The sequence below is a fragment of the Bombina bombina genome, chromosome 6 (assembly GCF_027579735.1).
Source record: "Bombina bombina isolate aBomBom1 chromosome 6, aBomBom1.pri, whole genome shotgun sequence".
Lineage (NCBI taxonomy): Eukaryota > Metazoa > Chordata > Amphibia > Anura > Bombinatoridae > Bombina > Bombina bombina.
This window is the reverse complement of record NC_069504.1, coordinates 251629218-251643564: the sequence shown is the minus strand read 5'-3', so window position 1 is coordinate 251643564 and position 14347 is coordinate 251629218. Positions and strand designations below refer to the sequence as shown.

At 41.3% G+C, this 14347-nt stretch overlaps 1 protein-coding gene across 1 annotated transcript in view; it reads left to right on the top strand.

The window, feature by feature from the left end:
• Positions 1 to 14347, top strand: part of TBC1D15 (TBC1 domain family member 15) — a 903088-nt gene that overhangs the window by 106899 nt on the left and 781842 nt on the right. The window contains exon 4 of the mRNA XM_053719215.1: positions 3726 to 3861. Coding sequence (XP_053575190.1) covers positions 3726 to 3861 — 136 coding nt within the window. The remainder of the gene's footprint in view (positions 1 to 3725; positions 3862 to 14347) is intronic.

The following is a 14347-nucleotide window of genomic DNA, read 5'->3' as shown; positions in this document are numbered from 1 at the left end:
CGCAGGGCGCTATGGCTTAAATCATGGTCAGCTGACGTTACTTCAAAGTCTAAGCTGCTTAACATTCCCTTCAAGGGGCAGACCCTATTCGGGCCTGGTTTGAAGGAGATTATTGCTGATATCACTGGAGGAAAAGGTCATGCCCTTCCTCAGGATAGGTCCAAATCAAGGGCCAAACAGTCTAATTTTCGTGCCTTTCAAAAACTTCAAGGCAGGTGCGGCATCAACTTCCTCTATTGCAAAACAAGAGGGAACTTTTGCTCAGTCGAAGACGGTCTGGAGACCTAACCAGACCTGGAACAAAGGTAAGCAGGCCAAAAAGCCTCTAAGACAGCATGAAGGAACGGCCCCCTATCCGGTAACGGATCTAGTAGGGGGCAGACTTTCACTCTTCGCCCAGGCGTGGGCAAGAGATGTCCAGGATCCCTGGGCGTTGAAAATTATATCCCAGGGATATCTTCTGGACTTCAAAGCTTCCCCCCCAAAAGGGAGATTTCACCTTTCACAATTATCTGCAAACCAGATAAAGAGAGAGGCATTCTTACACTGTGTACAAGACCTCCTAGTTATGTGAGTGATCCATCCAGTTCCAAGGGAGGAACAGGGACAGGGATTTTACTCAAATCTGTTTGTGGTTCCCAAAAAAGAGGGAACCTTCAGACCAATTTGGGATCTAAAGATCTTAAACAAATTCCTCAGAGTTCCATCATTCAAGATGGAAACTATTCGTACCATCCTACCTATGATCCAGGAGGGTCAATATATGACTACAGTGGATTTAAAGGATGCTTATCTTCACATTCCGATACACAAAGATCATCATCGGTTTCTCAGGTTTGCCTTTCTAGACAGGCATTACCAGTTTGTAGCTCTTCCCTTTGGATTAGCTACAGCCCCAAGAATTTTTACGAAGGTTCTGGGGTCGCTTCAGGCAGTCCTAAGGCCGCGGGGCATAGCAGTGGCCCCTTATTTAGATGACATCCTGATACAGGCGTCAAACTTCCAAATTGCCAAGTCTCATACGGACATAGTACTGGCATTTCTGAGGTCGCATGGGTGGAAAGTGAACGAAGAAAAGAGTTCTCTATCCCCACTCACAAGAGTTTCCTTCCTAGGGACTCTGATAGATTCTGTGGAAATGAAAATTTACCTGACGGAGTCCAGGTTATCAAAGCTTCTAAATTCCTGCCGTGTTCTTCATTCCATTCCGCGCCCTTCGGTGGCTCAGTGCATGGAAGTAATCGGCTTAATGGTAGCGGCAATGGACATTGTGCCGTTTGCACGCCGACATCTCAGACCGCTGCAACTCTGCATGCTCAGTCAGTGGAATGGGGATTACACAGATTTGTCCCCTCTACTAAATCTGGATCAAGAGACCAGGGATTCTCTTCTCTGGTGGCTATCTCGGGTCCATCTGTCCAAAGGTATGACCTTTCGCAGGCCAGATTGGACAATTGTAACGACAGATGCCAGCCTTCTAGGTTGGGGTGCAGTCTGGAACTCCCTGAAGGCTCAGGGATCGTGGACTCAGGAGGAGACACTCCTTCCAATAAATATTCTGGAACTGAGAGCCATATTCAATGCTCTTCAGGCTTGGCCTCAATTAGCAACAATGAGGTTCATCAGATTTCAGTCGGACAATATCACGACTGTGGCTTACATCAACCATCAAGGGGGAACAAGGAGTTCCCTGGCGATGTTAGAAGTCTCAAAGATAATTCGCTGGGCAGAGGTTCACTCTTGCCACCTATCAGCTATCCATATCCCAGGTGTAGAGAACTGGGAGGCGGATTTTCTAAGTCGTCAGACTTTTCATCCGGGGGAGTGGGAACTCCATCCGGATGTGTTTGCTCAATTGATTCATCGTTGGGGCAAACAGAACTGGATCTCATGGCATCTCGCCAGAATGCCAAGCTTCCTTGTTACGGATCCAGGTCCAGGGATCCCGAGGCGACGCTGATAGATGCTCTAGCAGCGCCTTGGTCTTTCAACCTGGCTTATGTGTTTCCACCGTTTCCTCTGCTCCCTCGACTGATTGCCAAGATCAAGCAGGAGAGAGCATCGGTGATTTTGATAGCGCCTGCGTGGCCACGCAGGACCTGGTATGCAGATCTGATGGACATGTCATCCTTTCCACCTTGGACTCTGCCGTTAAGACAGGACCTTCTACTACAAGGGCCTTTCAATCATCCAAATCTAATTTCTCTGAGACTGACTGCCTGGAGATTGAACGCTTGATTTTATCAAAGCGTGGCTTCTCCGAGTCAGTCATTGATACCTTAATACAGGCACGAAAGCCTGTCACCAGGAAAATTTACCATAAGATATGGCATAAATATCTTTATTGGTGTGAATCTAAGGGTTACTCATGGAGTAAGGTCAGGATTCCCAGTATATTATCCTTTCTACAAGAAGGTTTGGAAAAAGGATTGTCAGCTAGTTCCTTAAAGGGACAGATTTCTGCCCTGTCTATTCTTTTGCACAAGCGTCTGGCAGATGTTCCAGACGTTCAGGCATTTTGTCAGGCTTTAGTTAGAATCAAGCCTGTGTTTAAACCTGTTGCTCCGCCATGGAGCTTAAATCTGGTTCTTAAGGTTCTTCAAGGAGTTCCGTTTGAATCTCTTCATTCCATAGATATCAAACTTTTATCTTGGAAAGTTCTTTTTTTGGTAGCTATTTCCTCAGCTCGTAGAGTCTCCGAGTTATCTGCTTTACAATGTGATTCTCCTTATCTGATCTTCCATGCGGATAAGATAGTCCTGCGTACCAAACCTGGGTTTTTACCTAAGGTGGTATCTAACAAGAATATCAATCAAGAGATTGATTGTTGTTCCATCCTTGTGTCCTAATCCTTCTTCAAAGAAGGAACGTCTATTACACAATCTGGACGTGGTTCGTGCTTTAAAGTTTTACTTACAAGCTACTAAAGATTTTCGTCAACCATCTGCTTTGTTTGTTGTCTACTCTGGACAGAGGAGAGGTCAAAAGGCTTCGCCAACCTCTCTTTGTTTTTGGCTAAGAAGCATAATCCGCTTAGCCTATGAGACTGCTGGCCAGCAGCCTCCTGAAAGGATTACAGCTCATTCTACTAGAGCTGTGGCTTCCACTTGGGCCTTTAAAAATGAGGCTTCTGTTGAACAGATTTGGAAGGCGGCGACTTGGTCTTCGCTTCATACTTTTTCAAAATTCTACAAATTTGATACTTTTGCTTCTTCGGAGGCTATTTTTGGGAGAAGGGTTTTACAGGCAGTCATACCTTCCGTTTAAGTACCTGCCTTGTCCCTCCCTTCATCCATGTACTTTAGCTTTGGTATTGGTATCCCACAAGTAATGGATGATCCGTGGACTGGATACACCTTACAAGAGAAAACATAATTTATGCTTACCTGATAAATTTATTTCTCTTGTGGTGTATCCAGTCCACGGCCCGTCCTGTCATTTTAATTTAAAGGTCATTTTTAACTTTAAACTACAGTCACCACTGCACCCTATGGTTTCTCCTTTCTCGGCTTGTTTTCGGTCGAATGACTGAATATGGCAGTTAGGGGAGGAGCTATATAACAGCTCTGCTGTGGGTGTCCTCTTGCAACTTCCTGTTGGGAATGAGAATATCCCACAAGTAATGGATGATCCGTGGACTGGATACACCACAAGAGAAATAAATTTATCAGGTAAGCATAAATTATGTTTTCTTACAACACTTTAACTCCGTTAATTTTTTCCAGGATTCAAGCTCTGTTGTAGAGTGGACACAGTCTCCAAATGAAAGAATTGTCCGTGGGCCAGAGCATCAGAACAGTTATGAAGCAGAGTGGGACATGGTCAATACTGTTTCTTTCAAAAAGAAGCAATTTACAAATGGTTAGTATTAAGATGCAAACACCATTATATCTGGTTTTAACATATTTTTTTTGCATTCTATGTTTCCAAAAGTAAGAGGCTACATTTTTTACAATTTGCATTAGAAAGCTATATAAATGTGCAGTGACATTAACCAATCTTTATTCACCTTTATGTGTATCAAGCAATGTATCCCTGAGGAGCACATTTTTATATTTAAATGATATAACCCTATTCCTATGCATGTTTTATGTTACTAAAACATGTTTGAAATGTTCCCAGTATATGATTTGAACTTCCTTTAAACATGCTGGAAAGGTTAGTAGAATATGCATGCTTTATTATGGTGATATTGGTTATGTCCAGGAGGTTGCTCTACATCAGTGTTTCTCAACCGCTGTCCTCAAGTACCCCTAACAGGCCAGGTTTTCATTATATCTGAACTAGAGCACAGGTAAAATAATCAGATGGGTGAGAGCAGGTTAGTAACCATGGTTACTGATCAGCTGATTATTTCTCCTGTGCTATAGTTCAGCTATCATGAAAACCTGGCCTGTTGGGGGTACTTGAGGCCTGAGGTTGAGAAACACTGATACATCAAAGTGAAGCTGAAAGTAAAATGTTTGCTATTTTATCCAGCTCCCCAACAAGCACCATAGTACTTCAAAACAATAGTGATAAAATGTGTGCTAACCTTCCTCTTTTCTTCTGCCAAAAGTAAAAGCTTACATGTGTCAAGGACTCTGCAATCAAATCAAACACACATATGCATGCCAGCTACAGCGGGTCAAACCACTCGATGCAGTAGAATTACATAATTAACAAGTACATAATTAGAAGACAATGCAATAACACTTACTTGAATTTCAAATAAACAGTAGATTTTTTTTCCTGACATTTTTTATTTTTTCTCCCAATTTCCGGCTCCTTGTATCATGTGACAGACAACAGCCAATCACAAATTAGTATACATAAACCCTGTGAGCTTGTGCTCATGCCCACACGAATCTTGTTCCCCAGAAAATGTAAATATCAAAAGACACTGCAAAATTTGATAATGTAAGTAAATTGGAAAGTGTCTTAAAACTGCATGCTCTATCTTAATCATAAAAGTCTATTTTGACTTGAGTGTCTCTTTAAAATCAGCTCAGGAGCAGCAGTGCACTTTTGCTCCAGAGGTGAACATAGATGTGATTGGTGGCTATGCACATATACCTCTCTTCATTGGCTCAACAGCTCTTAATGCACAGACCAGTAATGGATTGCTGCTCTGAAACTGAATTTAGTTATTTAAAAAAAATAAAAAATATTTCTTTATTCATAGAATATGTAAGAAAATAAAACAAAATTACAGCGTAACACATTATTGACATATCCAAAAACAGATTTCTCTTGTAAGGTGTATACAGTCCACGGATCATCCATTACTTGTGGGATATTCTCCTTCCCAACAGGAAGTTACAAGAGGATCACCCACAGCAGAGCTGCTCTATAGCTCCTCCCCTAACTGCCATACCCAGTCATTCTTTTGCAACTCTCAACAAGCATGGAGGTAGTAAGAGAGAAGTGGTATAACGTAGTTGTCTTTTTTCTTCAATCAAAAGTTTATTATTTTTAAATGGTACCGGAGTTGTACTATTTTGTCCCAGGCAGAAAATAGAAGAAGAATCTGCCTGTGATTTCTATGATCTTTGCAGGTTGTAACTAAGATCTATTGCTGTTCTCACACATGACTGAAGAGAGAGGTAACTTCAGCAGGGGAATGGCATACTAGAAAATGCTGCTGATACCAGATTTATGTAAGGTAAGCCTGAATACAGTGATTTAATAGCGACTGGTATCATGCTTACTTTCTGAGGTAATACTCTTATAGATTTGCAATATAAAACGTTTGCTGCCATGTTTAAACGTTTTTATATATACTTTGGTGATAAAACTTTATTGGGGCCTAGTTTTTTTTCCACATGGCTGGCATAAATTTGCCTAGAAACAGTTTCCTGAGGCTTTCCACTGTGTTACTATGAGTGGGAGGGGCCTAATTTAGAGCTTTTTTGCGCAGTAACTTTTACAGACTGAGACATCCAGCTTCCTCCAGGAGTTCCCTGAATGCTATAGGACCTCTCTCAAGGGCTCTTAGGCTTTCCAAAATCGTTTGTTGAGGAAGGTAGGCCCACAGCAAGGCTGTGGCAGTTTGGTGTGCTGTTAAAAAACGTCTATCGTTTTTTTGATCCGTTTTTTGAACTAAGGGGTTAATCATCCATTTGCAAGTGGGTGCAATGCTCTGTTAGCTTATTATACACACTGTAAAAATTTCGTTTGATTTACTGCTTTTTTTCACTGTTTTTCAAATCTGACAAAATTTGTTTCTCTTAAAGGCACAGTACTGTTTTTATTTTTTGCTTGTTATCTTGATTTAAAGTGTTTTCCAAGCTTGCTGGTCTCATTGCTAGTCTGTTTAAACATGTCTGACATAGAGGAAACTCCTTGTTCATTATGTTTAGAAGCCATGGTGGCACCCCCTCTTAGAATGTGTACCAAATGTACTGATTTCACTTTAAGTAATAAAGATCATATTCTGTCTTTAAAAAATGTATCACCAGAGGAATCTGACGAGGGGGAAGTTATGCCGACTAACTCGCCCCACGTGTCAGACCCTTTGACTCCCGCTCAAGGGACTCAGGCTCTAATGGTGCCAAGTACATCAAGTGCGCCCATAGCGTTTACTTTACAAGACATGGCGGCGGTCATGGATAATACCCTGTCAGCGGTATTATCCAGACTACCTGGGTTTAGAGGAAAGCGAGACAGCTCTGGAGTTAGTAGAAATACAGAGCATACTGACGCTTTAAGAGCTATGTCTGATACTCCCTCACAATATACAGAAGCTGAGGAAGGAGAGCTTCTTTCTGTGGGTGATGTTTCTGACTCAGGGAAAAAACATAATTTATGTAAGAACTTACCTGATAAATTCATTTCTTTCATATTAACAAGAGTCCATGAGCTAGTGACGTATGGGATATACATTCCTACCAGGAGGGGCAAAGTTTCCCAAACCTTAAAATGCCTATAAATACACCCCTCACCACACCCACAAATCAGTTTAACGAATAGCCAAGAAGTGGGGTGATAAGAAAAAAAGTGCGAAGCATATAAAATAAGGAATTGGAATAATTGTGCTTTATACAAAAAAATCATAACCACCACAAAAAAGGGTGGGCCTCATGGACTCTTGTTAATATGAAAGAAATGAATTTATCAGGTAAGTTCTTACATAAATTATGTTTTCTTTCATGTAATTAACAAGAGTCCATGAGCTAGTGACGTATGGGATAATGACTACCCAAGATGTGGATCTTTCCACACAAGAGTCACTAGAGAGGGAGGGATAAAATAAAGACAGCCAATTCCTGCTGAAAATAATCCACACCCAAAATAAAGTTTAACAAAAAACATAAGCAGAAGATTCAAACTGAAACCGCTGCCTGAAGAACTTTTCTACCAAAAACTGCTTCAGAAGAAGAAAATACATCAAAATGGTAGAATTTAGTAAAAGTATGCAAAGAGGACCAAGTTGCTGCTTTGCAGATCTGGTCAACCGAAGCTTCATTCCTAAACGCCCAGGAAGTAGAAACTGACCTAGTAGAATGAGCTGTAATTCTTTGAGGCGGAATTTTACCCGACTCAACATAGGCAAGATGAATTAAAGATTTCAACCAAGATGCCAAAGAAATGGCAGAAGCTTTCTGGCCTTTCCTAGAACCGGAAAAGATAACAAATAGACTAGAAGTCTTACGGAAAGATTTCGTAGCTTCAACATAATATTTCAAAGCTCTAACAACATCCAAAGAATGCAATGATTTCTCCTTAGAATTCTTAGGATTAGGACATAATGAAGGAACCACAATTTCTCTACTAATGTTGTTGGAATTCACAACTTTAGGTAAAAATTCAAAAGAAGTTCGCAACACCGCCTTATCCTGATGAAAAATCAGAAAAGGAGACTCACACGAAAGAGCAGATAATTCAGAAACTCTTCTAGCAGAAGAGATGGCCAAAAGGAACAAAACTTTCCAAGAAAGTAATTTAATGTCCAATGAATGCATAGGTTCAAACGGAGGAGCTTGAAGAGCTCCCAAAACCAAATTCAAACTCCATGGAGGAGAAATTGACTTAATGACAGGTTTTATACGAACCAAAGCTTGTACAAAACAATGAATATCAGGAAGAATAGCAATCTTTCTGTGAAAAAGAACAGAAAGAGCGGAGATTTGTCCTTTCAAAGAACTCGCGGACAAACCCTTATCTAAACCATCCTGAAGAAACTGTAAAATTCTCGGTATTCTAAAAGAATGCCAAGAAAAATGATGAGAAAGACACCAAGAAATATAAGTCTTCCAGACTCTATAATATATCTCTCGAGATACAGATTTACGAGCCTGTAACATAGTATTAATCACGGAGTCAGAGAAACCTCTATGACCAAGAATCAAGCGTTCAATCTCCATACCTTTAAATTTAAGGATTTCAGATCCGGATGGAAAAAAGGACCTTGAGACAGAAGGTCTGGTCTTAACGGAAGAGTCCATGGTTGGCAAGATGCCATCCGGACAAGATCCGCATACCAAAACCTGTGAGGCCATGCCGGAGCTATTAGCAGAACAAACGAGCATTCCCTCAGAATCTTGGAGATTACTCTTGGAAGAAGAACTAGAGGCGGAAAGATATAGGCAGGATGATACTTCCAAGGAAGTGATAATGCATCCACTGCCTCCGCCTGAGGATCCCGGGATCTGGACAGATACCTGGGAAGTTTCTTGTTTAGATGAGAGGCCATCAGATCTATCTCTGGGAGCCCCCACATTTGAACAATCTGAAGAAATACCTCTGGGTGAAGAGACCATTCGCCCGGATGCAACGTTTGGCGACTGAGATAATCCGCTTCCCAATTGTCTACACCTGGGATATGAACCGCAGAGATTAGACAGGAGCTGGATTCCGCCCAAACCAAAATTCGAGATACTTCTTTCATAGCCAGAGGACTGTGAGTCCCTCCTTGATGATTGATGTATGCCACAGTTGTGACATTGTCTGTCTGAAAACAAATGAACGATTCTCTCTTCAGAAGAGGCCAAAACTGAAGAGCTCTGAAAACTGCACGGAGTTCCAAGATATTGATCGGTAATCTCACCTCCTGAGATTCCCAAACTCCTTGTGCCGTCAGAGATCCCCACACAGCTCCCCAACCTGTGAGACTTGCATCTGTTGAAATTACAGTCCAGGTCGGAAGAACAAAAGAAGCCCCCTGAATTAAACGATGGTGATCTGTCCACCACGTCAGAGAGTGCCGAACAATCGGTTTTAAAGATATTAATTGATATATCTTCGTGTAATCCCTGCACCATTGGTTCAGCATACAGAGCTGAAGAGGTCGCATGTGAAAACGAGCAAAGGGGATCGCGTCCGATGCAGCAGTCATAAGACCTAGAATTTCCATGCATAAGGCTACCGAAGGGAATGATTGAGACTGAAGGTTTCGACAGGCTGTAATCAATTTTAGACGTCTCTTGTCTGTTAAAGACAAAGTCATGGACACTGAATCTATCTGGAAACCCAGAAAGGTTACCCTTGTTTGAGGAATCAAAGAACTTTTTGGTAAATTGATCCTCCAACCATGATCTTGAAGAAACAACACAAGTCGATTCGTATGAGACTCTGCTAAATGTAAAGACGGAGCAAGTACCAAGATATCGTCCAAATAAGGAAATACCACAATACCCTGTTCTCTGATTACAGACAGAAGGGCACCGAGAATCTTTGTGAAAATTCTTGGAGCTGTAGCAAGGCCAAACGGTAGAGCCACAAATTGGTAATGCTTGTCTAGAAAAGAGAATCTCAGGAACTGATAATGATCTGGATGAATCGGAATATGCAGATATGCATCCTGTAAATCTATTGTGGACATATAATTCCCTTGCTGAACAAAAGGCAATATAGTCCTTACAGTTACCATCTTGAACGTTGGTATCCTTACATAACGATTCAATAATTTTAGATCCAGAACTGGTCTGAAGGAATTCTCCTTCTTTGGTACAATGAAGAGATTTGAATAAAACCCCATCCCCTGTTCCGGAACTGGAACTGGCATAATTACTCCAGCCAACTCTAGATCTGAAACACAATTCAGAAATGCTTGAGCTTTCACTGGATTTACTGGGACATGGGAAAGAAAAAATCTCTTTGCAGGAGGTCTCATCTTGAAACCAATTCTGTACCCTTCTGAAACAATGTTCTGAATCCAAAGATTGTGAACAGAACTGATCCAAATTTCTTTGAAAAAACGTAACCTGCCCCCTACCAGCTGAACTGGAATGAGGGCCGTACCTTCATGTGAACTTAGAAGCAGGCTTTGCCTTTCTAGCAGGCTTGGATTTATTCCAGACTGGGGATGGTTTCCAAACTGAAACTGCTCCTGAGGACGAAGGATCAGGCTTTTGTTCTTTGTTGAAACGAAAGGAACGAAAACGATTGTTAGCCCTGTTTTTACCTTTAGACTTTTTATCCTGTGGTAAAAAAGTTCCTTTCCCACCAGTAACAGTTGAAATAATAGAATCCAACTGAGAACCAAATAATTTGTTTCCCTGGAAAGAAATGGAAAGTAGAGTTGATTTAGAAGCCATATCAGCATTCCAAGTCTTAAGCCATAAAGCTCTTCTGGCTAAGATAGCCAGAGACATAAATCTAACATCAACTCTAATAATATCAAAAATGGCATCACAGATGAAATTATTAGCATGCTGGAGAAGAATAATAATATCATGAGAATCACGATTTGTTACTTGTTGCGCTAGAGTTTCCAACCAAAAAGTTGAAGCTGCAGCAACATCAGCCAATGATATAGCAGGTCTAAGAAGATTACCTGAACATAGATAAGCTTTTCTTAGAAAAGATTCAATTTTTCTATCTAAAGGATCCTTAAACGAGGTACCATCTGATGTAGGAATGGTAGTACGTTTAGCAAGGGTAGAAATAGCCCCATCAACTTTAGGGATTTTGTCCCAAAATTCTAATCTGTCAGGCGGAACAGGATATAATTGCTTAAAACGTTTAGAAGGAGTAAATGAATTACCCAATCTATCCCATTCCTTAGCAATTACTGCAGAAATAGCATTAGGAACAGGAAAGACTTCTGGAATAACCGCAGGAGCTTTAAAAACCTTATCCAAACGTATAGAATTAGTATCAAGAGGACTAGAATCCTCTATTTCTAAAGCAATTAGTACTTCTTTAAGTAAAGAGCGAATAAATTCCATCTTAAATAAATATGAAGATTTATCAGCATCAATCTCTGAGACAGAATCCTCTGAACCAGAAGAGTCCAAAGAATCAGAATGATGGTGTTCATTTAAAAATTCATCTGTAGAGAGAGAAGATTTAAAAGACTTTTTACGTTTACTAGAAGGAGAAATAACAGACAAAGCCTTCTTTATGGATTCAGAAACAAAATCTCTTATGTTATCAGGAACATTCTGCACCTTAGATGTTGAGGGAACTGCAACAGGCAATGGTACATCACTAAAGGAAATATTATCTGCATTAACAAGTTTGTCATGACATTTAATACAAACAACAGCTGGAGGAATAGCTACCAAAAGTTTACAGCAGATACACTTAGCTTTGGTAGATCCAGCAGGCAGAGGTTTTCCTGTAGTATCTTCTGGCTCAGATGCAACGTGAGACATCTTGCAATATGTAAGAGAAAAAACAACATATAAAGCAAAATAGATCAAATTCCTTATAAGACAGTTTCAGGAATGGGAAAAAAATGCCAAACATCAAGCTTCTAGCAACCAGAAGCAAATGAAAAATGAGACCGAAATAATGTGGAGACAAAAGCGACGCCCATATTTTTTGGCGCCAAATAAGACGCCCACATTATTTGGCGCCTAAATGCTTTTGGCGCCAAAAATGACGCCACATCCGGAACGCCGACATTTTTGGCGCAAAATAACGTCAAAAAAATGATGCAACTTCCGGCGACACGTATGACGCCGGAAACGGAAATGAATTTTTGCGCCAAAAAAGTCCGCGCCAAGAATGACGCAATAAAATGAAGCATTTTCAGCCCCCGCGAGCCTAACAGCCCACAGGGAAAAAAGTCAAATTTTTGAGGTAAGAAAAATATGATAATTAAAGCATAATCCCAAATATGAAACTGACTGTCTGGAAATAAGGAAAGTTGAACATTCTGAGTCAAGGCAAATAAATGTTTGAATACATATATTTAGAACTTTATAAATAAAGTGCCCAACCATAGCTTAGAGTGTCACAAAAAATAAGACTTACTTACCCCAGGACACTCATCTACATGTTTGTAGAAAGCCAAACCAGTACTGAAACGAGAATCAGTAGAGGAAATGGTAAATATAAGAGTATATCGTCGATCTGAAAAGGGAGGTAAGAGATGAATCTCTACGACCGATAACAGAGAACCTTATGAAATAGACCCCGTAGAAGGAGATCACTGCATTCAATAGGCAATACTCTCCTCACATCCCTCTGACATTCACTGCACGCTGAGAGGAAAACCGGGCTCCAACTTGCTGCGGAGCGCATATCAACGTAGAATCTAGCACAAACTTACTTCACCACCTCCCTTGGAGGCAAAGTTTGTAAAACTGATTTGTGGGTGTGGTGAGGGGTGTATTTATAGGCATTTTAAGGTTTGGGAAACTTTGCCCCTCCTGGTAGGAATGTATATCCCATACGTCACTAGCTCATGGACTCTTGTTAATTACATGAAAGAAAGATTCAACCTGATTCTGATATGTCTACATTTAAATTTAAGCTTGAACACCTCCGTGTGTTGCTCAGGGAGGTTTTAGCTGCTCTGAATGACTGTGATACAATTGCAGTGCCAGAAAAATTGTGTAGATTGGACAAATACTATGCAGTGCCGGTGTGCACTGATGTTTTTCCAATACCTAAAAGGTTTACAGAAATTATTACTAAGGAATGGGAAAGACCAGGTGTGCCGTTCTCTCCCCCTCCTATTTTTAAGAAAATGTTTCCAATAGATGCCACCACACGGGACTTATGGCAGACAGTTCCTAAGGTGGAGGGAGCAGTTTCTACCCTAGCTAAGCGTACTACTATCCCTGTCGAGGACAGTTGTGCTTTCTCAGATCCAATGGATAAAAAGTTAGAGGGTTACCTTAAGAAAATGTTTATTCAACAAGGTTTTATTCTACAGCCCCTTGCATGCATTGGCCCAGTCACTGCTGCTGCGGCTTTCTGGTTTGAGTCTCTGGAAGAGGCTTTACAGGTGGAGACCCCATTGGATGACATACTTGACAAGCTTAGAGCACTTAAGCTAGCCAATTCTTTTGTTTCTGATGCCATTGTTCATTTGACTAAACTAACGGCTAAGAATTCTGGTTTTGCTATTCAGGCGCGCAGGGTGCTATGGCTTAAATCATGGTCAGCTGACGTTACTTCAAAGTCTAAGCTGCTTAACATTCCCTTCAAGGGGCAAACCCTATTCGGGCCTGGTTTGAAGGAGATCATTTCTGATATCACTGGAGGAAAAGGTCATGCCCTTCCTCAGGATAGGTCCAAATCAAAGGCCAGACAGACTAATTTTCGTGCCTTTCGAAACTTCAAGGCGAGTGCGGCATCAACTTCCTCTAATGCAAAACAAGAGGGAACTTTTGCTCAGTCCAAGTCGGTCTGGAAACCTAACCAGACCTGGAACAAAGGCAAGCAGGCGAAAAAGCCTGCTGCTGCCTCTAAGACAGCATGAAGGATTGGCCCCCTATCCGGTAACGGATCTAGTAGGGGGCAGACTTTCACTCTTCGCCCAGGCTTGGGCAAGAGATGTCCAGGATCCCTGGGCGTTGGAAATTATATCCCAGGATATCTTCTGGACTTCAAAGCTTCCCCTCCAAAAGGGAGATTTCACCTTTCACAATTATCTGCAAACCAGATAAAGAGAGAGGCATTCTTACACTGTGTTCAAGACCTCCTAGTTATGGGAGTGATCCATCCAGTTCCAAAAGAGGAACAGGGACAGGGATTTTACTCAAATCTGTTTGTGGTTCCCAAAAGAGAGGGAACCTTCAGACCAATTTTAGATCTCAAAATCTTAAACAAATTCCTCAGAGTTCCATCATTCAAGATGGAGACTATTCGTACCATCCTACCTATGATCCAGGAGGGTCAATATATGACTACAGTGGATTTAAAGGATGCTTATCTTCACATTCCGATACACAAAGATCATCATCGGTTTCTCAGGTTTGCCTTCCTAGACAGGCATTACCAGTTTGTAGCTCTTCCCTTTGGATTAGCTACAGCCCCAAGAATCTTTACGAAGGTTCTGGGGTCACTTCTGGTGGTCCTAAGACCGCGGGGCATAGCAGTGGCCCCTTATTTAGACGACATCCTGATACAGGCGTCAAATTTCTAAATTGACAGGTCTCATACGGACATAGTTCTGGCATTTCTGAGG